A 15,647-nucleotide genomic window follows, 5' to 3' on the forward strand; every position below is an offset into this window, starting at 1 on the left:
CTACTCTTCCCAGGAGGGCCACGCGGACGGCGTCACGTGAGACAGCACATGCATGAAGTATCTAGCCTTAGTCTGTGGCGGTGTTGTGAGGCGTCGGTGGGGCCGAGTCTACATGTATTACTGTAGAGTACATACATGTAGGTGGTAGAGCAGAGTACATAGAGTGCGCAATGCAGAGTTGCAGACATGATTATGCCGTATGTACAGCAGACTCAGCAGTGCAGTAGTGGTAAAGGTACTAAGGTCAGTGAGGTATGGATTGCCATGCTATGCCATGATTGCCATCGTCATGATTATTGCCATGCCGTGTACCAGATCTCCCATGCCCTGTAGGGCAACATCGCATACTCACGGCTACTACCTCCTAAGCTGGAGGTAGAGTATCATTTGCAGGCCATACCGACATGTACCCTTTGATGATACACAACAATAGTACAAACCATGTGATCACTGCCATGTGAGATGGACGGTCATGGACCCGAGACACCACTAGAACCATGTACCACTCCTGGCAACGCGTGCAGGAGGATGCGAGCTGAAGGGCTCCACTCTCCACTCTCCGCTCTACTGGTCATTGTGGTTTAATAAGTACTGCACTGTTATAATATACCATTCTGGATCATCTCACTCATCCATATGCATCTCCCTCCAGCACCGTCGTCGTTGTACTCAACCGCATGTCATCCGTCTTCATCGACACATGTACATCATTATAGCACTCGTCGTGGTCGTCGCCGTGCAGTATGGATGACTACATCTTCCGAGTGGAGAGCATGCTTCCTCCGACACACCGAACCTTCAGCCACGTGATATTCTATCAGGTATTCAGGTTGCGACGGGAGATCTAGGCCTGGCTGGCGCACTGCGTGTACAGGCATCAGACTGCGACTCCAATGCTTCTACTGCCCACTGCGTTTCACAGCTGCACTATCTGCATACCACCACACGCACAACTGTATCCTCTCTCTCTCCCTCTCGCTCGCTCTCGTGTGACTCATCGGCATCAATCATCCGCCCACACGCCCGAAACATCAACCACCACAATAACAACACCGATAAGAACAACAACACCAACACTAGGTATCATGCGAGCAGTGACCATCCTGGAAAAACTCTCAACAACGCCGCAGCAGCATCCAGACTGCTGCTGTTCTCTTTCCCTCACCTTGCTCGACATCTTGATCGGGGAATTATTGCCGTGCCAGCACGCACCGATCTTCAGCGTACGTAGCATCCCATAACATGGCGCAAGAAGCAAATAATGTAGTAGAGCACATGTAAGGTACCTATCTCGCGTGCCGTGCTCTTTTCGGCAAAAAGTTGCCGGTCGAGCGCTGTTCAGTGTCGGAGAAGGAAGAGAATCGTCGGTCTCATTATCGTTTGTTGCTCGCTTCTCCGACTATTCACCCCCCCATTCCCACATGCATCCATTCCTTTCATTCACTCTGCAAGCATGATTGCTGGAGAAAGTGGAAGCTCTGCATGCAAACCTGCAGTCTTCACTGGCTGCGCTGCTTCGCTGTGGCCTCATTATTTCACACGATTGGCTTGGCTTGGCTTATTACCTTAATTCGCCTCGGCCGCTTTCCCCTCAACCTCATGTCGGATACACTAGCCTATTGCAGTAGGTACTGATCAGATCTCAGTGCGGAGCGGGGACGGGTCTTCTGGAGCAACTGATAATGGACCGAAGCCACGGCAGCATCGATATATACGGTGTAGAGGTCCCGTCATGCGTGAACAAATACTTGTCCGACGAGCGCATGCTGCGTGTTCACCACGACCGAGAAGTGCATGAGAGCGCTCTGCGGGCAGCAGTGTTGATATTCTGTTATCCCCGGAGTCTCCTCCTTGTGGAACGATACCTGTACAGGTACCTCCTGTCCCTCCTCTCCACCACTGTCGTCACTCGGACTCCGACCCTGCAGAAACTGATCGTGCTGACACACCGCGACGATTATCCGAGTCTGCGGGCCCTACTTGTCCCCTTCTTCGACCAGCTCTCCATCGTGTCCAACAGCGGACTTCCCGACTTTGAGGTCTTGGCCGTAGCGACACACATGAAGAAGAAAGAAGAAGAAGAAGAAAAAGAAGAAGAAGGTGTTGTTGCTTCCTGAGGCTGCTGCACCTGGAAAGCCGTGTACCTAGCGTGAGGTGTGCCGACCTGCTCTAGATTGTGAATGAAGCGTGTTCCCGTCAACCGTCGGTACTAAGGTATACTACCCACCGCAGTGCCACGCCACACCTGCACGCCGACACTCGTGCAGACGTGCACGCCTTTTCTTAAAGCAAACGGGGCGCCCTACCACCTGGAACTTCCGACACACATATACCGATTATGGCCACCTCACCAGTGGTACCCGCCAAGAACATCCGGAGAGTGTCTCACTTGCGAACTGTGGTCGATGATGCAACTGCGGGGGACGACATTTCCGACGATCTGATTGACGTCTGGGAGCACGCCGTCACGTTATACCAAGCGTATGAGTGGCAAGATGCGGTACGTGGGAAGAGCAGTCGCTGGACGAAGAGTTCCGAGAGAAAAGGAAACTGTTGACTGACCGGTTCCAGGCCGAGAGCTTCCTATATCTATCACGAGTGATTGAGCACGAAGTGGCGAGTACAGCATGTCTGATCAATTCGGCGGTTATCTTTGCCAGGCTTGGAGACTATGCTACGGCATCGCACATTCTCGACGACGCCATGCCCGTGGGTGAGCTTCTTGCTCTCACTCTCTTCATCACAGCGCACGTTGAGATTCAGCTGGGAGAGTGGCAGAAAGCCGAGGACTGCTTCACTGTTGCTGTTTCTGCTATGGAGGCACCCGTCCACGATTATCGCCGATTTGGCCTCACCTTTGCACTGCAAAGATTCCAAATTCAAAACGATCTCAACATGTTATGGCAAGGCAATTTTGAAGTGAGCATATTGCCAGCTTTGCCGGCTGAATGCATATTTGAGGCGCCGGACCGATACTTCAACACTCCAGCACAGTCCTCCAAGCGCAGTAGCTCCCTCGACAGCGCCCGCTTTCCTGCTTTGTCGGAGGGCGGTTCCTCGCCTCCCCATTCACCTGCATCGCCAATCATAAGGTCGATCAAATACAGCCAAGACGCTCTGACCTGGCACGGTGAGGAATACGACGAGGAGGTCCTGCCCGTGCAGAGTAGCGAGACCAAGTATGCGATCTCCTTGCCAACGGAAGACGCGGTTTCTCCAGTACCTTATCGAAAGCCGAGCGCAATCAAAGTGCTAGGTAGTTTGAGACGCAAGCTCTCGACACGGACCAGTACATCGAGCCCAGCGAAGCCAGTCGACACGAAAACGACCCAAAAGGCTTTGCTACCGCGAGATCCCAGAAGACAGGATGAGTCTATCAACGAGCTCGCTGGTTTCATAACAGATCTTCCTCGTACTGACCAGATGGCTCCTCGTGGGATCGAGTCGGAATGTGGTAATGTGGACGAGCTCTTAGATTTCTTCCGACTCGGGCCAGAGCCACAGCCGATTGCAATGGAACAGAGATATGCACCTGGTTCTGCGAGTAGCTCACTGTATTCTTGCGACCAGAGCGCCGACAGTATTCGATCTTCCCATCTGGCATGGGAAAGCACATCTCGGCCACCATCTCCACCATATCGATATCGCCCTGACGAGCTGGGACTCTATCTGACTCAAGGACCAGAAGCTGGCTTACCGTCTTCAAGTCCTCCACCTCTCGAGAGAGAGTTAGAGGTCACATCCTACCTTCCCCATACGACTTCGCAGCAGCCTCATGATGACTCGACCAATGAGAATCTTCATTCCCCAGAAGCCGACTTGAGTAACAAACCCAGCTGGTCATCGGCCGCGGAAGCTCCATCCCTTCCATCTAGCCAAAGCAACAACAACAACAACAACAACAACAACATCCCACCACCAACGAATCCCACTGCGATAGAAGAACCCCAGATCCCCTCCCGAAAGTCCTCTCTGCTCCGAACAAAGTTCTCCCTTCACCGCCCATCCTCGTCCTCGAGAGCCTCACGGCGAAGCTCCAAAAAGCCAGCAGCAGCAGCAGCAGTGCCTTCTCCTCCTACTCCTTCAGTCCCCACGAATAAAAAGTCCCCCAACAAGACAATTGGCCAATTTACCAAGGCCGTGTTGGAATTTGGAGCCTTTTGATTTTTGATTTTTTCTTTTCTTCTAGCGATGATACCACCTTTTTTTTTCTGCGGGCTGATGATAGAAAGTCCGAGACGGGAATTGGCACTGCACTGGACTGGACTGGCTTCAGGGAATCATATATGGGTGGATTCTCATCAATCTGTTATGCTATGGCATGCTATGTGAACTACCAGAGTTGGGATTGGATGAGATCGGATTGCATTGGGATTGCATGCGATACGATACGATACGACACGATACGACACAGTACATGTATGTATGTATAAATATCTATGAATGAATGAATGAATGATTACGAATCATCTCACCTACCTATCTATGTACCTGATCCTCTCCAAATGGATTCATTGCAAGTGCTGCCCAAGCAGAAGAAGAAGAAAAGAAAGCAGAAGAAGAAGAAGAAGAAGAGATCAAGGGCTACCAAACTAACCCTTTCCTACAATCCAGCGACGTCTTTTTCTTCACTAGACGCCGAACTCTTTCCCACTCCTGGTCACCATGTAAATGTACAACTGGGGAGGATCACACGAGTATGGAATTGGACTTCTTCTATTCACGAGGCATAGCATATGTACTGCTCTGGTCGCCTTCGTTGTCTGAGACGCCCTGCCTACCAAATCCTCTATTGAGCTCAGAGCACAGTCGACTAGTCGAAGTTGTGAGGGTTTGGTATGACGGTCATTGGAGATACTCGAGTTCCTCCTTTGCATCCCTGCCTGTACCCCGGGGCTAAAGCTGCCCAGAAGACGGCGAGGGGTAGGAACATGGTCTATGTAACATCAGAGTCTGCCATTGTTGCTCTCGGCCTGGGTTTCCAGGACCTCGATCAATCCCCCCACTAGGTGTAGGCTGCCTGTCGCCAAGACTTCAGTCCGTTCTCCATCTGCAATCTCTCGTGCCTTGTTCACGGCCTCTTCGATGGTGCTGACCACGTGAACATGTGCCTCAGGATCGATAGCGTCCCAGGTTTTGGCCAATTCATGTTGCACCCGCAGGTTGCTTACGTCGTCCTTGTTGGTGTTGATCGACACCAAGTCGGCTTTGTACCCGGCATTTCTATATGTCATGTTCGGACAGAATATTACGTGCTCGAATGGCCGTCCATTGCTCAGGGCGATGGCCAAGGTCTCGTGTAGACGCCGGGCCAGTGGAGCGGCATCGCGGGTCTGTTGGTTGAAGACGAGCACCCGGCGCGCTTCACTTCCCTCACAGCTTGCTAGTTTGGACACGAACCATCGAGCTGCCACGTCAATACTCTCCAGAGTATGACCGCCATCGATGTACCACGTCACATTGGGCGACGTGGTATCAGACCTTCGATCGCAGCGTCCACCTAGCCGCGTATCTCGCAAAGCCTCGATGAATTCGTCCGGGAGTGAAGCGTGAGGATCGTAAGGGTCAGGCACATTGCTGAAGCCTAGGCGGGCGAGATGAAGTGCTGAGATAGCTACCGCCAACGACGCATTCAACGTCTGGAAGTGGCCTTGCAGGCCCAGTTCCATTCCGGCGACAGCAGAGTGCACTGGAACCACATACAACTCTGTCTGGCGCTCCTTGGCCCGCTGGTGGAGCACTTCCAATGCTTCTGCAGGTTGCTCCACGGTGAAAGCTGGCACATCTGGTTTGAAGATTCCTGCCTTGTGCCATGCAATCTGTTCGATGGTATTGCCGAGCATCACCTCGTGGTCGATGCCTAGGCTGGTCACGCCGGTCACTGCAGGCTTGATCAAAATATTCGTTGAGTCGTACTCACCGCCAATACCACACTCAATCACTGCAGTACCGACCTGCTGCTGCAGATAGCAGTGTAGCGCCATCAAGGTGAGGTAGCGGAAGTATACAGGCTTGCTATCTGTGCCTCGTGCACTATCCTCGACCGCAGACGCCTTGGTCGCTTCGAGCCTGTCCCACACCTCCCAGAAGCATTCTGCAAATAGCTCCTCCGATATAGGCTCGTTGTCAATTTTGATGCGCTCTCGCACAAAGCGCAGATGCGGCGAAGTGTACAGTCCTACCGTCGACGGTATGCGCTCGGCATCAATGCTCTTCTTGGACGGGAGATAACGAGTCAATATCGACGAGATGAACGACGACGTGGAGCCCTTGCCCTTGGTGCCAGCAATGTGGATGGGGTTGAGGGTGTCGAATTCGGCGGGCTAGACCTGCAGTCAGAAGAGCGGACGACCAACATCATTCGCGGCACCGCACCGCACCTCACGGTGTTTCCGCCCACCTCATGTCCGATGCGTTGCACCCACGACAGCATCTCAGGAATCGCACGCGAATTCTTCGTAGGGCCGGCTTTCCTGAGGGCCTCGACAATCGAGAAGTTGCTCTGTAGGCCATTGAGCGCTGCCACGGCCGCATTGTAGTCGCGGCCGGTGGTGGTGGTGCTGGCGGTGGCGGCGGTGGTAGTGGTGATGTTCCTACTACCAGTCCTGTATGCTCGCTGCACCGCCAGCAGTGCGCGGCGACCACACGGGCGACACGGCGTCAACATGTCGCGACAACGGGAGGTGTTGATGAAGCTGTTTCCTCAGTGATGAATAATGATGACTACTAGGAGGTATGATCTTGGCTCCTGCCTCAGGCTTCTAGAATGGCGCGCCACTTAACGCGTCCCGTCGCGTCTCAACTTCCAGTCCGACTAACTTCCGTCCATCGACGGATTGATACAGACTTGATCGGTGACACTCTTCTGCACACGCGTCTCTTCCAGCATTTTCACCTCCATTTCTCGTCCGTAGCAATGGCACGGGGCGGCCAGAATGAGGCGTCGACGCCACGACCTCCTCCCAGCCTGAAGAAGAGCACGAGTACTGCCTCCAGCACGGGAAAGGCTAAGCAGCAGAGCATTGCCGGCTTCTTCCAAAAGCGTACCGGACCAGCTCCGCCAGCCAGCACTCCAGCGAAGCGCGCGGCAGACTTGAACGCGCCCACGCCGGTGGGAGCATCAAGCTCGATTGGCGCCGGATCGAGCCCTCGCACACTGCCCGGAGCATCGCAGAGCTCGGCCATCAATGGCTCTGGCAAGGAGAATGGTGAGTATCGAACATCATCACGAGGCATAGTGCTGGCTGACAGGCTGATAGAATCACCAGCAACCCTCTACTCCAGCCCTTCACGCAGGGCAAAGAAACAGGTCAGCTATGCCGAGTCCGAAGACGAAGACGATGCACCTTTCAGGCCTCTGTCAGGCAATGGCCGTGCTAGCAAACGTCGACGTATCAGTGCCAAATTGGACGATTCTGAGGATGAATTTGGGCTTGATCTCGCAACGCAAACGGCAATGCTTCAAAGTGACGATGGTATGTCTGCTGCTCCATCTATTTGTGATTCACTTACCATACGTCGAAGTACCTTCGTATATGGCGGCAAAAGCGTCCGAAGCGCAAGCTAATTCTTCCATGATAGAGATGGACGACTTTGTCGTTGACGACGACCTGGATGATAATGTCAAGCTACCAAAGGCGCGAAAGAAGACAGTTGCCAAGTCGTCCACGCATACACCTGCCGGTAGTGCATCCAGGAATGTGTCGCCACCACCTTTGCCAGTGGAGGAGAGTGAGGAGATTCCTACTACGTCTACTGCAACACAGTGGACCCATGACCCAGATGCTCCACGACCGACTGAGCCCCGCAAGCTGCCTCCCATGAAGAAGTCAACAGCAGGAGCGGCCAGAAAGCAGAAGGCGCATGTCACTGAACCGTCTGATCGCTATCCATGGCTAGCAGAGATACACGACGCGGACAGGAATCCGCCAGATCATCCAGATTATGATCCGCGCACAATCTACATCCCACCCATGGCTTGGAACAAGTTCTCGGCCTTTGAGAAGCAGTACTGGGAAATCAAGCAGAAGTTTTGGGACACCATCGTATTCTTCAAAAAGGGCAAGTTCTACGAGCTGTACGAAAACGATGCCACCATCGGACATCAGCTTTTTGATCTGAAGCTCACAGACCGAGTCAACATGCGCATGGTGGGCGTGCCGGAGGCTAGTCTGGATCATTGGGCAAATCAGTTTGTGGCAAAGGGCTTCAAGATTGCTCGGGTCGACCAAATGGAAAGCAAACTCGGCAAAGATATGCGGGAACGTAGTGATGACAACAAGAAAGCAAAGAAGGAAGAGAAAATCATTCGCAGGGAGTTGGCATCTGTGCTGACCGCAGGAACACTTGTCGAGGGTAGCATGCTCACAGATGATCTCGCCACATACTGTGCTGCCATCAAGGAATCAGAGGTCGACGGCAAGCCCAACTTTGGCATTGCATTCGTCGACACGGCGACTGCCCAGTTCCAGTTGGCCGAGTGGGTCGACGATGTTGACATGACGCGTTTTGAGACATTCGTTGCTCAGATACGACCTGGTGAACTCCTTCTTGAGAAGGGCTGCATTTCGGCCAAGGCCATGAGGATTCTGAAGAACAATACCTCCCCGACGGCCATCTGGAATTATCTGAAGCCTGACAAGGAGTTTTTGACAGCTGACAAGACTCGCATGAAGATCAATGGTGAAGCGTACTTCGAGACGTCGGACGAGGATGAGTCTGCTGATAACTGGCCGAAAGTGCTGAGCGAGGCCAAGGACAAGGATCTCGTCTTCTCTGCACTCGGTGCTCTTACATGGTATTTGAGCCTGCTCAAGATTGAGCGCGACCTGATCACATGTGGCAACTTTTCCTGGTACGATCCGATCCGCAAGGCATCGAGTCTAGTACTCGATGGTCAGAGTCTGATCAATCTGGAGATTTTTGCCAATACTTTCGATGGCAGCACAGAGGGCACGCTGTTCACAATGCTCAATCGATGCATCACACCTTTCGGCAAGCGAATGTTGCGGCAATGGGTGTGCCATCCGCTCGCGGACGCAAGAAAGATCAACCAACGCCTCGATGCTGTCGATGCCCTCAACGCAGATGGAACTGTCATGGACCGTTTCACATCTTCCCTGTCCAAACTGCCTGATCTTGAGCGACTCATCTCCCGTGTGCATGCTGGACGTTGCAAGCCTCAAGACTTTGTCAAAGTGCTTCAAGGCTTCGAGCAAATCGAATACACTATGTCGTTACTGAGAAAGTTCGGGGAGGGAGAGGGTCTTCTTGGGCAGCTCATCTCGGCGATGCCGGACCTGGCTGGTGCTCTGAAGCACTGGGCAGAGGCATTTGATCGCAAGCAGGCAACGGACGACGGACTTTTTATTCCACAACCCGGAGTCGAGGAAGATTTCGATGAAAGCCAACAACGCATCGACGATGTCATTCAGCGACTCAATCAGCTTCTCAAGAAGGCACGCAAGGATCTCGACTCGCAGGCCATCAAATTCACTGACAATGGGAAAGAGATTTACCAGCTGGAAATACCGATCAAGGTCAAAGGCAACATCCCAAAGAACTGGAAGCAGATGTCAGCTACAAAGCAATGCAAGCGATGGTATTCACCTGAGCTGGAGTCTCTTGTGCAGGACCTCAAGGAAGCCCAGGAGATGCACGCTCAAGTCGTCAAGGCTCTGGCTGGGCGCTTCTTTGCTCGTTTCGATGAAGACTACGCCACCTGGCTGGCTGCTACCAAGATCATTGCTCAGCTCGACTGCCTGATTTCGCTCGCGAGGGCCTCATCTTCCCTGGGCTCCCCATCATGCAGACCAGAGTTCATCGATGACGAGAATGCTCGGAGCGTCCTTGACTTTCAGATCCTGCGCCACCCATGCATCGAAACCACCACCAACTTCATTCCCAACACCATCTCTCTAGGTGGCGACCAGGCCTCTATCACCCTGCTCACCGGCGCCAATGCAGCTGGCAAGTCAACCATCCTGCGCATGACCTGCGTAGCGGTCATATTGGCACAGATAGGCTGTTATGTACCCTGCGAGTCAGCTCGCCTGACACCAGTCGATCGCATCATGTCTCGTCTCGGAGCCCACGACAACATCTTCGCCGGACAAAGCACCTTTATGGTCGAGCTCAGCGAAACCAAGAAGATCCTCGCCGAAGCCACGCCTCGATCTCTCGTCATCCTGGACGAGCTCGGCCGTGGCACCAGCAGCTACGATGGCGTAGCAGTCGCTCAAGCAGTGCTCCATCACGTTGCCACGCACGTCGGCTCCCTGGGTTACTTTGCCACACACTACCACTCTCTCGCGGCCGAATTTCAGCAGCATCCCGAAGTGGTGGCGAAGCGCATGGCGGTGAAAGTAGACGACGACGTGCGCGATGTGACGTTCCTGTACGAGCTCGAGAACGGCGTTGCCGAGGGGAGCTATGGAATGCATTGTGCTGCCATGTGTGGTATTCCGAAGAAGGTGATTGATCGTGCCGAGGTGGCTGCGCAGAGCTGGGAGCATACTGGCCGAATCAAGGAGAGCCTCGAGAAGGCCCAAGGAAGCGACTGGATGCCGTTGGGTATGCTGAGTGATGTCAGCTGGATGCTCAGAGACTCAAATGAGGATGAGGAAAATGTGGTCAACGAGAGGAGCTTGGAGGTATTGAGGAAGGCAATTGCTGCGTTGTGAGTAAATCCAAGTCTCGCATGCCGGCGTATTCGTTGCGACGTTGCTGGACCATGCATTATTTGTTTCGAGTGGGATGTACAATACGCAGGACTGGGTGGAGTTTGTAGGTAAAGCTTTATTCGCTCTTATGGCTCGGATGACTCGAGTTCTATGATGTACAAATTTAATAGTACAACATCAGACTGCTGAGTCTGTTCAGGTATCGATTTTATTGCAGAGTACTTCTGAAACTTTTGTGCGTGTGCATCATGATCATGACCATGGCTTACCGCTGTCCACTCAATCTCCTTTGCTGAACCTCTGTTAATGCTTGTGATCCACTGATATAAGCCACGACACCCAGAACAGCCGCAGCGCTCAGCGTCGGACCCAGTTTCCAGGAGCTATAGTACAGGAAGAAGACTCCCTCCAAGCCAAACACACTTCCCAGAAAGAGCCCATGGGCTACGGGTGCGGTGCTGAATGCCTTGGTAGCATGACTGACGTTACCACCGAGAGCCAACCACGCCCCCAGCAGGGCGGGCAGTGTTGCAAGGATCGCGAGGGTGAAGAACAGCGATATTACAGTAGGAGGCGACTTGGGCTCGCTCTTGAAAATGTGGTGGATTTCGGGCTTCGCAGTGTACCGCTCAGGCGCTGGTGAGCTTGCCGATATCGAAGGGTCAGGTTGGATGGTGAGGCGGAAGGCTTCGCTACTGTATGGCGCAGAGGAGCCGAAGGAGGCGATCGTAATCGTGGCCCGGACAGGTGATGAGGACGAGAGGAATTGGTGAGGGATATCTTTCGCGGACTGTATATACGTCAGCTTCTGTGACAGAGCCAGAGGCAGCATTGACACGTACAATATCCAATTTGGCCTTGCCAGTGTCCTTCACGCTGAATGCAAATGACTCCTCCAAGCCGGTGCTCTCCTCGTGCAGCGTGAGAAAGGCCTGGTGTGGTCTCTTGCCGCTCTTCGTCTCCTGCGTCGTGAGGAGGACCTTGAGTGCGGCGCCAGCAGGCACCACGACGGGGGCTTTGATCGGAGCATTGGGCGCGAATCTGCAGGCGGCGTGGTTAGCGCTGCGGTGCGGTGCTGGGCGACGACAGCTTCATCTATTGAGGGGGACATGTGTACTTTTGCTTGACAGCTTCAGAACCTTTGGACGATACCGACAACGTCGCCTCGTTGAAGGACCACGACCCGGCTGCCGATGCCGCGGTAGAGAATGCGCACACGATGCAGCCGAGTGTATGTAGCAGCTTCATGGTGGATGGTGTCGATGTTGTGGAAGAGGGACGGCGGAAGAGATCCATTGAGGGAGGTGAATTCAGCGTACAGCTTGCCTTAATCAAGGTTCAGTCTAGCCTAATACGGAAGAGGTGCTTGGAGGACGATTTAATGGCCCCCGGGAGTGCTGCAAACGCAGGTGATGGAGATGGATCCATATAGTGCCACACACGCGACATAGTACTGTTGATATCGACTCGCTGTAGCTTCTTCACTCTCCGAGTCAGGTAATTATGTAGCCGCCACGAATGAAGGACTGATTGACCGACTGATATATGTTCGCCTGTAAGCAATTACAGCCTTTGCTACTTAGGGGAGGAGAGCATTCAGGTTCCCCATCGTCGCAATCAATACGGGTGCTATCTACTACATTGGGCTCGTAGTCATTCACCATGTGTTCAGGAGCATTCCGTGCTCTCGCTATGCGTATCTGATGCTGTATCAAGGTGGACATGAAGCATGTGATGGTGCTGGGGCACGTGTTAAGTGGATCCCCACACTAGCGCCTTTCGCCTTTTGACCCACCTTGCATTTGCTTCCGCCTCGAGTGTTTCGACATTCGTTCACCTTCGACATCGATCCACATGCGGCGACCCAGCTTCAAGTTCACATGCCCCGTCTACCATCAAAAACAAGACCATCCACACGATTTCAAGTGAAAGTAAGCGACTATCGGGGTTATGGCGGCCGCCAGGGCTGAGCGCGCTCTTCAAAAAAGTGAACGACGCACCAGTGCGGCTGCTTTGGAGCTGAGCCAGCCATCTCCAAGCCCAGCAACGACCGACTCGAATGTGCAAGAAGGGCCTCCGCCCGCGAAGAAAGCAAGAGTCTTTAAGCTGCGAGGTCCCAAGCCCCAGGCCGACCAGGTCGAGGCAGACTCGATCGCCGTAAAGCGGCCTAAGAGAGCACGAAAGCTGCCTGCAGCCTTGCGAGATGACCAGTACACGGACTTTGTATCATCCCCTCCTCCGAAGCCAGTGAAGCGGGCGCCGTCTTTAGGCCACTCATCAGGCCTCTCGTCTTTGTCGTCTGCGCCGCCCTCGCCTGCTGGTGAAGACGGTGAATCACGCGAAGAATCACCGTTCCAGGATGAAGCACCTCTTTCAACCCTTGATGGCTACGGCGACTTTGCGTCCTTTTACATACAGGGCGGCGATGAGCCCGAGAAGGAAAAGACGCCAAAACGGGGAAGACCGAAGGCAGAGAATTCTAACGGCAAACGCAAGCGAGCTTCCACATCAAGCAAGCCCCCTCCGAAGGGTGGCACAGAGGCAAATGTAGCCAAGCCCAAGAAGTCTGTGAAGCAGCCAACATCGCGCAGAGCAAGTTCGAGTGCAAAGGTAACGGCAGCGTCAGGCGTTCCTGCTCCAAATTTGCCACAGCAACAATCGAAGATGCCTGAGGCTCCACGACTGCTGCCGCCACGGCCGCCACTGCCTCCGCCGCCGCCGCTGCCTCCTCGCCTGATTCAAGGTCCACAACTGGCTATGCAGCCACAGCACATGCCAAGGCCACCGCCTGTGCCGCACCATGGTCTGTCAACATACCCTCAAATACCGCCGCCATATCCAGGTCGTCATCCACCTCCTGAACCTCCACGTCCACCGCCTCTACCAGCCCCAGCTCCAGTGATTCGGTTCATCGAGGTCCCTGTGGATCCAAAGCCGTCCGAACCTGATACAATAGCTGTCATGATTGACAAGCTGACATCGCTGTCCACAACCCTTAAGCAATTCGGGGGGTTGCCTGCCGGAACATTGAGCCCTCCGCCTGAGTCGAAGGCATCCACCAAGCCGAAGCCAAAGGCCAAAGAGAAGCCGAAACCAGAGCACAAGCCTTCCGCCCAAAACGAGCAACTAGATAGCTTTCTGGACTTCTTCGCAGTGGCTGACGATTCCGATGAATCGGAAGATGCACCAGCACCAACCCCGATCCTCGAGCCTGAGACCAAGGATTTCAACCATGTGCTACCAAACCCGGGTATTGCCGACACGCCGTTGACCCACGGCATAGCATTCATCCAGAATGCGCTCAAGTCGTGGGCGCAGCAGCGCATGACTCATCAGATCATGGCTCAATGGAACGATGGCCAGGCACGAGGTCACTTCCAACCACAGAACAATGGTCGTCGTCAACAAGGCCGGTCGAAGCAGCTTGATGCTCGAACAGGTGGACCCCCTGCAGTGATCGAAATGAATCTGTATGATACACCAGAAGGTCTCGCTATCAGGAAATTCCAGCAAGTTCTCGACTCGGGCTGCTTGCAAGCCAACACGGTCCTGCCAATCGAGCTTGGCCGTGCCCTGCGACACTTGTACATGCAGATTGACAGTCTGATCAACCAGGGTCGCGCTGTTGACCATGGTATACCCTGGCACTGCATGTCATATGGGGCCCAATTCGCAGCTCATCAGATCCGTCTCAGCCAATGGAAGGAAGAAGAGACCAGACGTTTGCAGGACATCGGTCTGATGCAGCACCAGCAGCACCATCAGGTCATGACACCAATGGGTATGAACGTTCACACAACACCGACGGGACACGACGAGGCTCACTACCAGCATGCTCTGGAGCTGGAGAGACAACGAAGCGCGCAACATGCGCAACAGCAAATGTACAGCTCTTCTCAGCAACATCCCAACCCGCTTGAGCTCGGGTCGCAATTACCACCTACTCCTGACGGACCTTTGCCAGCGACTGGGCCTGACCAGCAGATTGCCCCTAATGGAAGTGGCGGTCCAGGAACACCAGACACACCCGACGGCGCGTGTGGCGTTGACGCGAACGGGGTGCCTCCGAGAAATCATCTCGAGAGGATGAAGATGTACATGCCAGGTTTCCTGCCCCGTTCTGGCCAGTCCATGAAGTTTTCCTTTGCGCCACAGTCTGTTGATGCTCTTCGCGCATTCGGCCAACAGGCGTTCCCCGTACAGAGTGCTTTGGGCCCCCAAATGCCCAATCGAGGGCCTATGATGGACGTGCCTCGTCCGCTGAGCAGCACCCCTGCTGTGCAGACATCCGTCGGTGACACATCCATGACTGATGCCGTTCGGAGCCCCAGTGCTAGTAACACGGCGGAAGATGCTATCGACTTGACCGCTTCTGATGGTCCCCAGCCTCCACACACCACTAGCACTGGACCCGCAAGCGGCGGGCCTCCCACCAGCAATGGTTTTGCTAGTGGTTTTCAGGCGATTAACAAGCCACAACCAGCTCCGCAGGCTCAGCCGGTACAGGACACCATCCCGGAGGTTGCAGCGTCACCACAGCCAGTGACTGCCAAGTTGACCCTCAAGCGGCGGCCTCGCGTTTCTACTGGCAGTAATGCAGTGCCGGATGGCGCTTCTGGTTTGCACTGACTATCGGTTGTCGCACGATAGACGGCGAAGTAGAGCCGGTGCATGTAAGAATACCTATGATGATGAGATGGACCCAGGTCTCAAAGAAGAAATGGGACAGACGAGGATGCGCAAGGCATATGAGAAGCGCGTCGCCTGTATGCGGAGTTGTTGGTCTACGCTTTCGCGCAAGACAAAAAAAGGTGCCATATCCTACCGTAATATTGACTGTATAACTGATGGCGCAAGGCATGTAGCTCATGCTTCATGTACCTTGTCGGTGCGAGCGAGTTGTTTGCAAGTATGTGGTAACAGAGGACCACGTACCACTTGCTGTAGCTGTATTCATGTATCTGT

At 53.9% G+C, this 15,647-nt stretch overlaps 6 protein-coding genes across 6 annotated transcripts; 4 read left to right on the forward strand and 2 right to left on the reverse strand.

The window, feature by feature from the left end:
* Positions 1-1,085: 1,085 nt before the first annotated feature.
* On the forward strand, positions 1,086-2,117 carry SEPMUDRAFT_33737 (uncharacterized protein; the record flags this gene model as incomplete). The annotated part of the gene is made up of 2 exons (XM_016908549.1): positions 1,086-1,223; positions 1,647-2,117. 2 exons carry the CDS (start codon positions 1,086-1,088, stop codon positions 2,115-2,117), a joined length of 609 nt encoding a protein of 202 aa, XP_016764930.1.
* Positions 1,725-4,400, forward strand: SEPMUDRAFT_145959 (uncharacterized protein). Its single transcript, XM_016903368.1, has 2 exons — positions 1,725-2,500; positions 2,572-4,400. The coding sequence occupies exons 1-2, from the start codon at positions 2,339-2,341 to the stop codon at positions 4,162-4,164; spliced, it is 1,755 nt and encodes a 584-aa protein (XP_016764931.1). The 5' UTR covers positions 1,725-2,338; the 3' UTR covers positions 4,165-4,400.
* Positions 4,401-4,707: 307 nt separating this feature from the next.
* Positions 4,708-6,519, reverse strand: SEPMUDRAFT_145960 (Mur ligase). Its single transcript, XM_016903369.1, has 2 exons — positions 6,381-6,519; positions 4,708-6,323 (listed from the first exon to the last, which is right to left on the reverse strand). Exon 2 carries the CDS (start codon positions 5,982-5,984, stop codon positions 4,947-4,949), a length of 1,038 nt encoding a protein of 345 aa, XP_016764932.1. The 5' UTR covers positions 5,985-6,323; positions 6,381-6,519; the 3' UTR covers positions 4,708-4,946.
* Positions 6,520-6,842: 323 nt separating this feature from the next.
* Positions 6,843-11,958, forward strand: SEPMUDRAFT_76389 (DNA mismatch repair protein msh6). The gene is made up of 5 exons (XM_016910138.1): positions 6,843-7,208; positions 7,260-7,475; positions 7,582-11,472; positions 11,525-11,723; positions 11,800-11,958. The coding sequence occupies exons 1-3, from the start codon at positions 6,917-6,919 to the stop codon at positions 10,680-10,682; spliced, it is 3,609 nt and encodes a 1,202-aa protein (XP_016764933.1). The 5' UTR covers positions 6,843-6,916; the 3' UTR covers positions 10,683-11,472; positions 11,525-11,723; positions 11,800-11,958.
* SEPMUDRAFT_56551 (uncharacterized protein) lies at positions 6,843-11,958 on the reverse strand. The gene is made up of 5 exons (XM_016909403.1): positions 11,800-11,958; positions 11,525-11,723; positions 7,582-11,472; positions 7,260-7,475; positions 6,843-7,208 (listed from the first exon to the last, which is right to left on the reverse strand). The coding sequence occupies exons 1-3, from the start codon at positions 11,928-11,930 to the stop codon at positions 10,948-10,950; spliced, it is 855 nt and encodes a 284-aa protein (XP_016764934.1). The 5' UTR covers positions 11,931-11,958; the 3' UTR covers positions 6,843-7,208; positions 7,260-7,475; positions 7,582-10,947.
* Positions 11,959-12,632: 674 nt separating this feature from the next.
* On the forward strand, positions 12,633-15,311 carry SEPMUDRAFT_104144 (uncharacterized protein; the record flags this gene model as incomplete). The annotated part of the gene is made up of 1 exon (XM_016900530.1): positions 12,633-15,311. One exon carries the CDS (start codon positions 12,633-12,635, stop codon positions 15,309-15,311), a length of 2,679 nt encoding a protein of 892 aa, XP_016764935.1.
* Positions 15,312-15,647: the final 336 nt, after the last annotated feature.

This window comes from Sphaerulina musiva (genome assembly GCF_000320565.1).
Source record: "Sphaerulina musiva SO2202 unplaced genomic scaffold SEPMUscaffold_1, whole genome shotgun sequence".
NCBI classification, from domain to species: domain Eukaryota; kingdom Fungi; phylum Ascomycota; class Dothideomycetes; order Mycosphaerellales; family Mycosphaerellaceae; genus Sphaerulina; species Sphaerulina musiva.